Source organism: Crinia signifera, chromosome 19, assembly GCF_055691185.1.
Source record: "Crinia signifera chromosome 19, ASM5569118v1, whole genome shotgun sequence".
Classification (NCBI taxonomy): Eukaryota; Metazoa; Chordata; class Amphibia; order Anura; family Myobatrachidae; genus Crinia; species Crinia signifera.
The window spans coordinates 10579021-10594783 of NC_139226.1; the positions used below are offsets into that span (position 1 = coordinate 10579021).

Sequence of the window (15763 nt, forward strand, 5' to 3'; positions counted from 1 at the left end):
ATGTCCGATCATTTATTTTTATATCTATCTCTATGCAAATAATACTTAAAAAAATTACAATAATAATCTAATGGAGGAGGGTGAAAGAATACAATATTTTTAAATTCAATATTCATAAAAAAATACACTAATATTTTTTTTTTCCTAATTAAGGAAGTGTAGAAGTGAAGCTACCAAAGAGAAAAAGCACTAAACATCCTAGCATCTGATGTGTGACCTTATGCATGTATACATTTTCACATTTCACAATTTATATAAACCTGAAATAACGACTCGGAGACTTGGGTTTGCCAGAAATTGATAGCTGAATTTATTTAAAGCACTTTAAGCTAATTGATAGTATTATAGCTTAATTAATGGTGGCCCCGAAAGAACGGCTAGTGATCTAAGCTCCACCCCACGACTGACGTGGTAATGACATTTTCGCTAAACAACAAGCGGTATGGCTCCACCAACTCGATTGACTGTACACCTGACCGGGTGGTGCCGCTGTCCCCGAGTGGGTGATCCAGCGCAGGCCTATAGTCAATGAAAGGTGAGCGTACTGAAAACAACCGATATGATGCATAAACATCGCTTACTGAAGACCTAAAACAATTAATCTGTCGTTCTTTCCTGCCAAGAGCAGGGTTCCTGGCCCCACAAACCCCTGCCCTACCACCAGACTAGAGCACCAAAAAAGGACGCTCCTAGGAATAGATCCTCCACAAATCTAAACCTCCCTTTCCTTACATAGAGGACTCTAACAGGGAGAAACAGATGGTGGCATTGAAACTTTAATTCGCCCATGTGTGGCGACAGCACCTCAGGCAGCCAGACCCACGTGCACCTCTCTAACACAAGCTGGGGTATGATGCAAGTCCAAATTACAATGCGGGAAAGTTATGATGTGCTAATGGCCATCAGACTACTAAAGGTCAGGGCCCGCAGTTCCTATGCTGTGTTAATAGCCATCAGACCACTCAAGGTCAGGGCCCGCAGTTCCCATGCTGCGCACACGGCCCTCAGACCACTCAAGGTCAGTGCTCACAGTCTCCATGCTAATGGCCATCAGACCACTCAAGGTTGGGGCCCGCAGCTTCCATGCTGTGCTCATGGCCAACTGACCACTTCAAGGTCAGGGCCCATGGTTACCATGCTGCGCTGGTGGCCATCTGACAACACAAGGTCAGGGCCCGCAGTTCCTGTGCTGTGCTCGTGGCCAACAGACCACTCGAGGTCCATGGGGTCACCCAGTGTTTTCTGGGCTGCCCATAAACATGGTGGTTGCACCTAGAAAAACACTGGGCGTCCCCATGCAAACACAGGGGGGACAGATAAAAGTCAGATCTGTTGATCTGGTTGGTATCCATCGTATGATTTTTCACCTGTACACCCGCATGGATGTGTCAGCATTCACATCCATTTGCATCCCAGGAAGGACATTCTCACGGCGCAAGGGGTTGTTCGCTCGCCATGCCTATGGTTTTTAAGCGCTTAGTAAGCAGATCATTTACACTGCTTACTGAGCCAACCTGAATCACCACCCAAAATAGTCAAAATCGATAGTGCAAATCAATAGCACACAGTGTTTATTTATACATCTATTTATTTAGTAATTTATTTATTGTTTTCATTTTACTCATAGTGCCACCAAAGCCATGGTTAACATATAACTATATAATGTAATCAAAGGAAGCTAGCAAGCTAAGATTTATATTTTTAAACTGCCATGTTTATCTTTTTTAACAGGTCAATGATGTAATCACCAACCTTCCAATGAGCTTATTAAATGGAAAGATCAAGGCAAGTATCAGTGGTCTCAATGCCGTAGTGAGTACCGATTTTGGCCTTCAGGTGACCTACGAGTATAACTGGCATGTTGTGGTCACACTGAGCAGCAGCTACTATGGGCTTACGCTTGGTCTTTGTGGCAACTTTAACAAAAATATCAGAGATGATATGACCACTTCCGACAACATATTGGTTACTTCCATCATAGACTGGGCTAAGAGCTGGAAAGTCAATGACCAGGATCCTTTTTGCTTTGATTACTGCCCGGGACTCAATTGTCCAACTTGTGATGACAGCAAGAAGGCCATGTTTGGAGATGAGAAGAGATGTGGCCTCATCAGCAATGTCATAGATGGGCCATTCAGAGAGTGCCACTCGAAAGTTAACCCAGACAATTTTTTCGATAGCTGTTTATACGATGTCTGCATTAATGGTGGATCTGACCAATTCCTATGCCAGGCTCTCAACGTTTATTCCGACACCTGCCGAAAACAGGGCGCTAAAATATATGATTGGAGAACCCCTTCTGGATGCAGTAAGTAGTGAGATTCACCAAAATAAATCAACATCAACTTTGGCTTATAAGCATATATTTTAAACATGGTAAAAATATATTTTTAAAAACTTTATTGTATTTCAGCTTTGAAATGTCCTGCAAACAGTCACTACGAATTTTGTGGAAATGCTTGTCCAGCCACATGTACCGATCGAACAGATCCATCCCACTGCACTAATGACTGTGTGGAGACCTGCCAGTGCAATGACGGTTATGTCCTCAGTGTTGATAAATGTGTACAGGTTTCAAGCTGTGGTTGCAATTACAATGGTGCTTACTACCAACCAAACCAGGAGTTTTGGTCCGATGACAAGTGTCGTCTTCTCTGCAAGTGTGATCCAAGCCTTGGCCTGGTGGTTTGTAAGGAGAACAGTTGTAAAGCAAGTGAAAAGTGCATGGTATCAAATGGAGTGCTTGGCTGTCAACCCATCAGCTTCGCTACTTGCACAGGCAGTGGAGATCCTCACTACACAACTTTTGACAACAAGAGATTTAACTTTATGGGAACCTGCATATACCAGCTGGTTGGTGTGTCCTCTAATGATGCATCACTGACCCGTTTTACTGTCAATGTCCAAAACAACAATCGTGGTGGGAACACAGCTGTCTCCTACACCAAAGTGGTTACACTGGAAGTCTACGATATGGGGCAGTATTCAATGAAGATATTCTCCGTGCATGGCGAGCATTTTTTTTTGCTCGCCGTGCACTCTCCGTGTTCCGGAGGGCTCGCTGCCTCTCCTGCTCCCACTATTCAATGTTTTTAAGACTCGCCGCCACTCGCGGCGAGTCTTAACCCCTGCAGCGGACGAGCGTCCGCGGCAGGGAGCTGACAGGGACGTGGCATCCAGGGAGATTAAAGTCTCCCTGGATGCCACAGAACATATGTGAGGGTAGGGGGCCCCCCTGGGACCCAGGCAGCACAGGCTGCCCCCCCCTATAGCCAGCGGGGGACCCAGTATTCACTGTACCCGAACGTGCATACGGGTGCAGTGAATATATGAATATCTAATGAGCGGCTCGAGCGCTCCGGCCCCCTGCTGGCTGCACTGTGTAAAAAAAAAAAAAAAAAAAATTAAAAAAAATATTTTTTTTTAAATTAAATATATATTCATGTGCTATAAGCACATGAATAAAAATCACATGCCCCTTCACAGAAAAAAATTCCTGATTTTTTGACACCAAAATTAAATACAAAAGCCTTTTAGATTAAAAGTTCACATTCCAGCTCTCCATCAAAAGATGGAGAATTTCTACACGGAGAGAGACGGCGAAAATCAGTTAGAAAGACGGAGAACATTTCACATTGAATAGGCTTGCTCGCTTTTGGAGAGCAAAATGCTCCGTCCAAGGCGAAAAAAGCACAAATTCTCCACAAAAGACGGAGAACTTTTCTCATTGAATACTGCCCATGGTTTTGACTCTTAGCTTGGATTATCCTCGTCGTATTTTGGTATGTATGAAGTCAATGTAGTCATTTGTTTATTGAAAGTATTTAAACACAAAGATCTTGCTGTTAGACCATAGAGCTAAAACAGAAATATTTTTCATTCTGTCCACACATATAGTCAACCAATTTGATGAGATGTAATTATGCTGCATTCACAATAGCAAGTAGTTAGTGCGGTACTTGTGAGTTATCCGGGCTGCCGATTTTGTCCTTAAGTTTAGTTAACTTAAGGACACCCGACCGACGCGATGCCCGCGATTTAGCCCCAAATCGGGGGCATCGCGTCAGTCGTGGCCGTTATAAGGGACCGCGACGCGATGCCCGCGATTTCCCATAGACAGTAATGTTAAAAGACGCGATGGACCCGATTTCCCATAGACAGCAATGTTAAAATAAAATGACAATGTGAAATTGGGCAATATGGCCATTTCACATTGGATATGTTTTAAAAAAAAGGTTTCATGGCCCCCCACCACCGTTAACGCCACCCCGCTATTGAGACCAACCCGAAGCGTGGCGAGCGCAGCGAGACCGCGAGGGGCGGCGGTACGCGTCCTCCGACCTTTTCATACCCCTACTATCCACTAGGGCGTGGAGTGAGAATAGAATAGTGTGGCGAGCGCAGCGAGCCCCGCGAGGGGACGCGGATACCTTCACAGGTATCCGCATCCCCTTGCGGGCTTCACAGGTGTCCGCGTCCCCTCCACGCCCTAGTGGATAGTAGGGATATGAAAAGGTCGTAGGACGCGTACCTCCGCCCCTCGCGGGCTCGCTGCGCTCGCCACGCTTCGGGTTGGCGTCAATAGCGGGGTGGCGTTAACGGTGGTGGGGGGCCATGAAACCTTTTTTTTAAAACATATCCAATGTGAAATGGCCATATTGGCCAATTTCACATTGTCATTTTATTTTAACATTGCTGTCTATGGGAAATCTGGTCCATCGCGTCTTTTAACATTATTGTCTATGGGAAATCGCGGGCATCGCGTCGCGGCCCCTTATAACGGCCACGACCGACGCGATGCCCACGATTTCGGGCGCGATGAAAAAATCGGCAGCCCGGATAACTCACAAGTACCGTTAGTGCATTTGGAAAATGATCACAATCCAGTAGACAGTGGTCATCCTTTGAAATATCACCAGAATCAGGGGCCAGATACAAACATCAAAATTTTATATGCAGTATAGTTTAGACAGATAAAGAGAGATGACTAAGATGTAGACCATTGATCTCTTACATTCTTTTTTCTTCAGGTTGACGATGTTGTGACATCACTGCCATTTTACTTCCAAACTGACAAAGTTGTAGCATACATCAGTGGCAACCAAGGCATTATTACGACAGACTTTGGCGTTACTGTAAAGTATGACTGGAACAGTTATGTGGCAGTGACTGTACCTAGCACTTATTCCAATGCTGTTGCTGGCTTGTGTGGAAACTACAACAAGGATCCCAATGATGACTTTGTCATGCAGAATGGCGAAACAGCAGCAAATGAAGTTCAGTTTGGTAACAGTTGGAAAGTTGGTGATGTTCCTGGTTGTACCCCAGAGTGTAACAAGAACTGCTTTCTATGTTCTGAAGCTCAAAAGCAAGAGTACATAAGTGAGAATTACTGTGGGCTTATCACCAATCCCAAAGGGCCATTCAGCCAGTGTCTCTCAGTTGTTGACCCCACTCCTTTCTTCAATGACTGCATTTTTGATGCGTGCCAATACAAAGGACATCCATCATCATACTGTAATGCTATAGGTCTCTATGTGGCTGCCTGTCAAGCCGCTGGTGTCAAACTTCAGGAATGGAGATCGCCCTCTTTTTGCTGTAAGTTAAGGTTCAAAAGATCTCTCATGAAATTGATGCTAATTAGTCGTAAAGGAACATTTCATAAATATTGATTTATTAAGATCTTTAGTAAACACTTGTAACAGATACACATAGGTGCAAGTGGCATTTATTGTGTGTTCTATTAGTTGTGCCAAATCATGAAATTTTGTACAACAATACATTTTTGGTAAGCTGGAATTACTTCTACCACTCAATAGTAAATCCTCATGGGGTTAGTCTATTTACTTTTGACATATATCCAACTTTTATCCTTCAAGTAGATTTTTAGCCAGCAGTGACTGGATGGCAGAACATGGTGTAGATATAGAATAGGGCTGACAAGCCATGTTTATGGCTAAAGAGATAAGAGAGGTGAGGTTCAAGATGCCAACCCTCTTTGACCTGTCTTTGGCATTTCTCACATACCGCATTTTTCTATCTTTCACCATGTTGACCCACAGAACTAGACAGCTCTCAACAGAAAAAAGCAGAACTCTTCGAGATGAAGGTTCTTCTCCATGAGGAGCATGGTGGGTAGCTACAGATGTAATTGATTGCCTTGCTGTCTACAAAAGACCAGAAGGGACAGAAGTAGGAAAAACACAGGTTATGGAAAAGGAAGAGATAACAGGTGAAAGAAAGCGATGGGGAAAGAGGGAAAGTTGAAGAGAAAAGAGGAAGAGGGAGAAAGACAGAAGGCAGACTTCCAGATACAATGGGTATTGAGTAATGGGTAATTAGAGCATTAAAGAAGGATTATGGGCAAGAGGTTGAGGAGAAAAAGAAGGGCATTATATGTAACTGGCACTACTGGGGACATGATATGTAACTGGCACTAAATATGTGCAAGAAAATGATTGCTTGGAATTAAAATTCAGTATCTGTGATAGTACACAAATTTTGTTTCAAGTTTTAAAACCTTGTTTTTTTAACAAAAAAAATATATGTGTGTGGATTTCATGTGCTTGATGTGTTTATACAGAATAAATTCAAGATACTTCAAAATATATAATTGAAATATTAAAATATTCCAAAATACAGAATAATCCATCATCCAAAATTCTCCTGGTCCTGAGCATTTTGGATAAGGGATACTCAACCTGTAATAATATTGGTGCTTTTGATAAAGAGTATTTGTATTGGTAATGAAAGAGTGATGTCAAGTGTTGAATACTTGCAATATTGAAATTGTCCAAAGCACAACACACATGCTGCCAGATGTAATAGCCTCTGACTTTAGTGTCCGTGAGGGATGCCGGCCGAACTCGTATGTTTTTTTTAAAGGGGCAATCATTCTTAAGGCAGAACAATGCCTTCTAAATTATTGTCCAGCACAGCCACCGAACTCGGAGGCTAATACATCTGTCTGATAGACTCTGCTACAGGTTTTTTTTTTTACTTATTTACACTGTGATTTGATTCTAATAATATAATTTTATATCTTATATATTATAATCTTATACTATCTTATGGTTTTATATTACACCCCTTCATATGAAATGCTAATATTGACTTATACAATTTCACTAGGCCCATCCTGCCCTCCAAACAGTCATTATGAATTGTGCGGAAATGCCTGCCCCGTCAACTGTTATGGATTGTCCTCACCGACTGGATGCGATTCTCTTTGTAAAGAATCTTGCTACTGTGACAATGGGTTTATAATGAGTGGTTCCAAATGTGTTCCCATTGCAAAGTGTGGCTGCGTCTATCAAGATAAATATTACCAGCAGGATGAAGTCTTCTATCCTAAGGGGCAGTGCAATGAGAAGTGCTGGTGTGGGCCTAATGGCATTGTCACGTGCCAATCAGAACGCTGTGGACCTGAGGAAGAATGCAAACTGGTCAATGGGGTTTGGGGATGCCAACCTAAATATTATGGCAGATGTGAGGCTTCTGGAGATCCACATTACACCTCCTTTGATGGTCTCAAATTTGACTTCCAAGGCACTTGCACTTACACTTTCGCAAAGGTTGTGGTGGATGACCCGCGCCTTGTGAAGTTCTCTGTGGTTGTTGAGAATGAAAGCTATGGTAATGGTAAAGTTGCTGTGACAAGACTCGTGGTGGTGTCTGTATATGGGTACACTGTGGCCATTGAAAGAGACATGAGATCCGCCGTAAAGGTGAGTATCAAATATTAATATACAATTTGTTTTGTTTACATTGCAATGATACAACGTTATGTTCTAATTTGTCAATACCTTAAAGAAAAATGTTTTTTATTATTTCCATAGGTTGATGGAGAGCTCCAAAAATTGCCACTGACCTTAGAAGATGACAGTATCGTTGTAAATCAAGAAGGGAACAATGTTGTCCTACTGACAGATTTTGGCTTGAAGATACTTTATGATACTATTTACTATGTAGTGCTTAGTATTCCTAGTTCATACCGTGGCAAGATGGGTGGTCTCTGTGGCAACTTCAATGGTGGCATCAAGGATGAATTTCAACTTCCAAGCAAAGAGGTTACCAATTCTGTGAATCAGTTCGGAGCAGCTTGGAAAGTGACCATAGCTGGTGCCAAATGCAGTGATGGTTGTGCTGATGGAGAATGTCCAGTATGTTCGGATGCCAAGCTCCAACCATTTAAGGCTACGTCCTCTTGCGGCATGATCACAAACCCTGCTGGGCCATTTAAAAGCTGTCATTCCAAGATTAACCCAACTGAATATTTTAACGACTGCATCTATGACTCTTGTGCTGTTGATGGAAATGATAATATTGTGTGCAAGGCAATCCAGGCCTATGCAGCAGCTTGTCATACCGTTGGGGCTACTGTAAGCTCTTGGCGAACACCAGATTTCTGCCGTAAGTACAGTGCAGAATAAAGCAAAATTCAGTGTAACATAATAAGTTAGTTCCAGCTGTTGGAAAGGAACATTATCTTGCATGCTGTGTTTTACATTACTGTCCAGTTCTATTTGCCAATTTCCTACATTTTGTTATCTTCGTTTTGCAGCGATGTCCTGTCCAGCGAACAGTCAATATGCGCTTTGTACCAGAACCTGTGAGCAGGCCTGCTCTGGGATCACCGAGCCAATAAGATGCACTGATCGATGTTTCGAAGGTTGCGAGTGTGATGCCGGCTATCTGTTAGACGGAGATAGTTGTGTCAACATGGAAAAATGTGGATGTGTATTTAGTGGACGATACTTAAGTGTACGTATTACATTTTATACTTAAGTGTACATATTATATTTTATACTTAAGTGTACATTTTATATTTTATACTTAAGTGTACGTATTACATTTTATACTTAAGTGTACGTTTTATATTTTATACTTAAGTGTACATTTTATATTTTATACTTAAGTGTACGTATTACATTTTATACTTAAGTGTACGTTTTATATTTTATACTTAAGTGTACGTATTACATTTTATACTTAAGTGTACATATTACATTTTATACTTAAGTGTACGTATTACATTTTATACTTAAGTGTACGTATTACATTTTATACTTAAGTGTACGTATTACATTTTATACTTAAGTGTACGTATTACATTTTATACTTAAGTGTACGTATTACATTTTAAGTGTACGTAGTACTACTGTTTTTTTATTCTTATATATAGTGTAGAAGATGTATCTTATTATATTATTTTGAATGGAAGAGTAACACACTGTACTTGTATTCCAAATAGACCTTTCCTCATGGTCAAATGACACAGAAACATAAAGTCCTATAGCATTTATATCTTCAAATTCATCTAATAAGTTTCACTTATTATATTTTAACCAAGATTTTTCACTATCAATCTACAGTGTGTGTATGTAGTATGTATGTATATAATATATATATATATATATATATATATATATATATACTGTATAATATCTATCTATCTATCTATCTATCTATATATATATATATATATATATATACACACATATATATATATATATATATATATATATATATATATATATATATATATATATATAGACACGATGATGGCAGCACACGCTCAAATAATCAGTCAGGAGTCACGTTCTTGCAGTCAACGTTTCGAAGCTTTTAATATAATGCTTCTTCTTCAGGACAAGATAACATAGTGCATAACATACAACATATTTATACATACCGGTAAGCACACCCACTCGTACCTAGATTCCCGCGCTCCACCGGCAAAGTGACTGACGTCATCAGCTGTGGACAAGCGTGTCCGTCGGCGCACACGCACTGGCACTGCTCGTAACCAACTCACCTGTGCGTCCAGACGCCTGCCGGCTCCGAGCCGCTGTTGTCATGGTTACCGTGGTTTACAAAAACAAACACCAATAATTACAGCGTGTCAATTACAACAAACCTATAATTTATAACACACATCACCAGCAAGTGAAATCACATAAACATTGCGGTAAAACTAGTTGCGCTCCACCTGAAAAGAGATGCAGACTGGTATTATAAGAAAAAAAATCACAAAGATTACTTGTATAAAACGTATCGACATAGTCAAAAAGTTGACATCACCTTCAACATATTAAACATCATCAGAAAGTACTTAATATAAAAGGAATTGAATGTATCAGGACATGCCCAAATAGCAAAAGGGAACCCACAGAGTATAACCCCTTAAATGAAACAGTGGAGACCAGCAGACTCATTAAGCCCCCTAGGCGCCAGTGTGTTGAGTCTGTGGATCCACTGTGCCTCACATCTTAATAATTTCAGACCACGATTGCCTCGTCTGATACTCTCAGGCACGTGGTCTATAATAATATATTTCAACATAGGTAAGGAGTGTCTGGCAAGCAAGAAGTGACGACCAACGGGCTGATCACTAGACCCGCTCTCGAGAGCTGCCTTAATGGAGGAGCGATGTCCCGCCATACGCTCTCTTAGTGTTCTTTCTGTTTTACCAACATAGTTTAACTCGCACGGACACGAAATCATATAAACAATGTAACGTGTCGTGCAGGTCACCCTATGTCGGATTTGGTATCTCTTGCCACTCAGGGGGTGACAGAATGTGTCGGCCCTTGTGAGGGAACGACACGTAATGCACCCCAGGCACTTGAAACAGCCTGGTTTGAGGGTCAAGAATTGTTCGCTGCCCGCAACCTGTAATTGAGCAACATCTGATTTGACAAGTCTATCACGGATGTTCCTACCCCTTGTATAACAGGGCATTATTCTGCTGGTGGTAAGCTGAAGAGAAGGATCACTCTGTATAATCGGCCAGTTAGTCTTGATGACCTGAGTGATGGTCGGACTGGCTGTATTATATTGGTTAACCCAAGGCAAAATATCACGGTTAGTTGTCTCACTAGTTTTAGATTTATAAACAAGAAGTTCACTACGAGACTTTGATAGTGCTCGTCTCTTAGCTTGTTGTAACAAGGCAATATCATAACCCCTCTGAGAGAATCGGTCAATCATGAGATCAATTTGTAGCTCTGCCTCCTGGGGATCGCTACAAATTCTTCTCGCCCGGATAAATTGCGAATAAGGGAGCCCAAACTTCAAAGATTTCGGATGGCAACTACTGGCATGTAATACCGTGTTGCGATCCGTTTCTTTGCGAAACAAAGTAGTGCTAATCGATCCATCATTAATCGACACCAGAACATTCAGAAATGACACTGTCTTTGTGTTGACAATACAGGTAAGTTTTATGGGGCTACTCGAGATATTTTGCTGATCAATGACTTTTAAGAGATGCTCCTTACTGCCACTCCAAATAACAAACAGTTCATCAATGTATCTAGTATAGAAAATGATATTACTAGATACATTGATGTTAGTGAAAAATATGTCTCTTTCGACCTGCAGCATATACGCATTCGCGTATGCTGGTGCAAAATGACTGTCCATCGAGCATCCGCTAGTTTGTATATAGAATCTGTTGTCATATAAGAAATAATTATGTGTGAGTACTAGTTCAAGCAAGGATAATACAAACTGTATATCAGGACCCACATAGAGAGGATTATCTTGTAATAATCTACGTACTGCCTCTAGTCCACCATCATTCGGTATGACGGTGTATAGACTAGTGAAATCAATACTAGCCAGTAAACTGTCTGAGGGTACTGTACCGATATCTGACAACTGATTAATGAAAGTAGTAGTGTCCAAAAGAAAACCAGGACTAGATTGGACACATGGTTGAAGCAGGGAATCAATATACACGGCCACATTCTGAAACAACGACCCCCTGGCTGCGATGATCGGGCGTCCAGGGGGGGCTATTAATCTTTTGTGAACCTTGGGGAGTGTATACAGCAACGGTACAGTGGGGAACTGTACTTGTAATGCATTAGCTAGATCAGATGTGATCTGCCCATCACTGACCGCATGCTGTAATATCTCCACAAGCTTATCAGAAAATATTTCAGTAGGATCACAGTCAAGCAATCTATAAACAGATGAATCAGCTAATTGACGCATAATTTCAGCTTTATATTCAGTAAGATCTTGCACCACCACCAACCCGCCCTTATCGGCGGGCCGTATAGCAATATCTGTATAAGAAGATAAGTCATTCAATGCTTTAGTTTCACCTGGAGATAAATTTGACTTAGGCTTAGACGGACACGCTTGTCCACAGCTGATGACGTCAGTCACTTTGCCGGTGGAGCACGGGAATCTAGGTACGAGTGGGTGTGCTTACCGGTATGTATAAATATGTTGTATGTTATGCACTATGTTATCTTGTCCTGAAGAAGAAGCATTACATTAAAAGCTTCGAAACGTTGACTGCAAGAACGTGACTCCTGACTGATTATTTGAGCGTGTGCTGCCATCATCGTGTCTATATTGTTGCCCCCTGCCTGGGGAGCTATTGGCTGGCACCGCACCTACTACAGATTGAGGAGTGCTGCTTCATTCCGGTCTCTCTCTCTCTCTCTATATATATATATATATATATTTCTACATATATATATATATATATATATATATATATATATATATATATATATATATATATACATATATATTGCAATGTACCAAATTAGGGGCCATGGAAAAGATTGAAATTCAGGTATAAAGCGGCATTTCTCCAGGGGCACATTATACTTGGTGATCACAATATTTTTTACCTTTCCATTTCTTTTCTTTTATTGAAGCGCATTAGAAAATTTCATTACAGTTACTTTATATATGCTATACAAAGTACAAACACAAATCCAAAATAAGATGTCAGTAACACTATATGGCATGGTGGGATCCGGTTATATATTTCCAATCAATATCCCCATTATTTCATAATTCCAGATTATATACACTATTGGTATTATTTAATATTCACCCAAAAAAGGATCGGTGGGTCTTGTGCATTCATTCGTGTTTCGTACCACCGTGTGTTCCGGAAGCATTTCCAAACCTGGGGCCTCTTTTTGGTTCATTCTTTCTGACAAAATCCTTCTTAGATGGACAAAACCATGTGCACTGCAGGGGGGGCAGATGTAACATGTGCAGAGAGAATTAGATTTGGGTGAGTAATTTTGTTTCTGTGCAGGGAAAATACTGACTGCTTTATTTTTACACTGCAATATAGATCTGACTTTGAAGTAAAACCCCACCCAAATCTTATTCTCTCTGCACAAGTAACACCTGCCCCACCTGCAGTGCACATGGTTTTGCCCATCTAAGAAGGATTTTGTCAGAAAGAATGAACCAAAATAAGGCCCCTGATCTTTTATTGAGTAAAATTGGGTTGGATATTCATATAACTTTCCCATGTGATGAAACATTTCCCAGTAGCTATGTCTTTTCTCAAAGATGCTTCTAACCATTCCATCTTAAATACATAATGTAATTTATTAAGAAAAAGAGTAAACGGAGGGGCTATAGGCTGTAACCAAATTTGTAAGATGCATTTCTTAGCAATTGCTGATATAATAATTAGAAGTTTACGTATTCCCTGTGTTTTTTTTTTTAAATTAAAACCTATAATTTTTCTTATTTAGGAGGGCGAGTCCTTTGTCACGGCAGACTGTACCCGTCAATGTACGTGCCAAGCTGGCGGTGTGACCTGCGCACCATTTTCATGCAGCATTTTCATGCGCTGTGGCCTCATCAATGGTGTGCGTGGCTGCTACAGGGTCCAAGGATAACTAGGTCTGGGTAAGTACCCTGCACAGCACTTGCTAAAATGTTGGCGACCATGGAATGATGTGGGAGGTCCCCACTGACATGCGACATGGGCTTTTTTTTTACAATTTTGTATTTCATGTTATATACTGTGACTCTTCTGATACATTATTCTTATTGTAGTACTGGATGCGGCCCAATGAAGATACCGGTCAGAACCAAGAGGATGTCCCCTCTGACCCAAATACACAACAGATCTCCCGTTCCTGAAGATATTGAATGAATGGCAGTATACATAATGATCTCTGTACTTAATAAGAGTTGCTGCATGTTAGATACATTGATAGTTATGTGGTATCAGGATGGCAGATAAACAATGTCTAGGAGGTCAACATCACCATTACAGGAGATGGAAACCCCCCACCCCCCCTTAACCCCTTAGTATAGTTGTTTCTACAGGTATGATCGATCATATGAATTGACAAAGAAAGCTAGATGTAGGCCCTGTAGATATCTCCAGTTACATAGGAAGTTGGTGGCCAGTTGGGTTCAAATGTAGATGGAGAAAGTAGAGACTACAACTGGTGCGATGTCTGCAGATGGTAATGTAGAGATATGACTGCAGGGTGGCCCTTCTGGATGTGCCATTATAACACATACAAAGCTACTACTAACGTACTGTATTGTCTATAAGCTGTCTGCAGTGGCGTAACTAGAAATTTTGCTCCCCCCTGCCAAATAAAAATCTGGCGCCCCCCACCCCCCCCCCCTTCCATTTTTGGTCAAACACACACACACACACACACACATATATGAATATCACAATGGCACTACAAAATATATTGTAAGGCAGGGCTTGACAAATTTTTGTAAAATCTAGGAGCCAGGATGAAAGTGTAGGAGCCAGACAATCTAAAAATAGGGGAAGTGCACCAAAAATTTACACCGTACTGCCTACTACATGTCACACACCCATTACATATTATTCCACATGCCATAATGCCCATTACATGTTATGCCACACTGTAATGTCCATTTTGCATTATGCCAAATGCCGTAATACCTATTACATATTATACCACATACCATAATGCTGTATGTTTGTAGGGATCCTGTGTGGTATATATATATATATATATATATATATATATATATATATATATGTATGTGTGTGTGTGTGTGTGTGTGTGTCTGTGTATGTGTATATATATATATATATATATATATATATATATACATACATACACACATGCCATAATGCCCCTTACATGTTATGCCACACTGTAATGCCCATTTTGCATTATGCCAAATGCCGTAATACCTATTACATATTATACCACACACCATAATGCTGTATGTTTGTAGGGATCCTGTGTGGTATATATGTGTGTGTGTGTGTGTGTGTGTGTGTATGTATATATATATATATATATATATATATATATATATATATATATATATATATATAGTCCTGTACACAGATAGGGATCGTATGTGCTGTGTATGCCAGCTGTATGTGGTAAAGATATTTTATGATTAATGTACTTGCTGTATACGTGTCATATGTGTTTGAGATCTTATGTAGGTGTATGTGTGTGTATATTAGATATTGTTTGTGCTGTATATACTTGCTATTTTTAGGAAACTACATACTGTATATACCTGCTTTATATAGGACTCTACATGCTGTACATAGGGAAGTATGTACTGTATGTAGGGGACTGCTATATATATCTCCCTAATGTCTATAGGGATCTATCTGTAAGTAGGAATGTATGTACGGCATACAGGGATGTACAGTATGCTCAATTTTCAAACATTTGGAAACATGTGCTGTATAGTGATCTGTGTACCTGTAGTATAGGGATAAGGTTGTGGGGGTGGGGTATTAATATTGGGATGTGTATGTGTTGTATAGGTGTGTGTATATATATACCTGTCATTTGTTTTCAGCATGGACATCATCTAGGGCTTGGAAACACACAGGGAACTGTCACTTGTATGATCCAGGGCTGCGAGTGTAGGTGTGGCTGCAGGGCCAGGGGAAAGACCCCTGTATGAGAACTATGTAGCCGCTATTACAGGCTCCATGCTATTACAGGCTCTGCAGGCA

At 40.7% G+C, this 15763-nt stretch overlaps 1 protein-coding gene across 1 annotated transcript in view; it reads left to right on the forward strand.

The window, feature by feature from the left end:
• The window catches only part of LOC146042447 (IgGFc-binding protein-like), a 75562-nt gene extending 61885 nt beyond the window's left edge, over positions 1-13677 (forward strand). Inside the window, exons 11-15 of the mRNA XM_083162438.1 lie at positions 5031-5598; positions 7132-7727; positions 7839-8412; positions 8564-8763; positions 13527-13677. Of these exons, the coding sequence (XP_083018564.1) occupies positions 5031-5598; positions 7132-7727; positions 7839-8412; positions 8564-8763; positions 13527-13673 (2085 nt within the window). The 3' untranslated portion in view covers positions 13674-13677. The remainder of the gene's footprint in view (positions 1-5030; positions 5599-7131; positions 7728-7838; positions 8413-8563; positions 8764-13526) is intronic.
• Positions 13678-15763: the final 2086 nt, after the last annotated feature.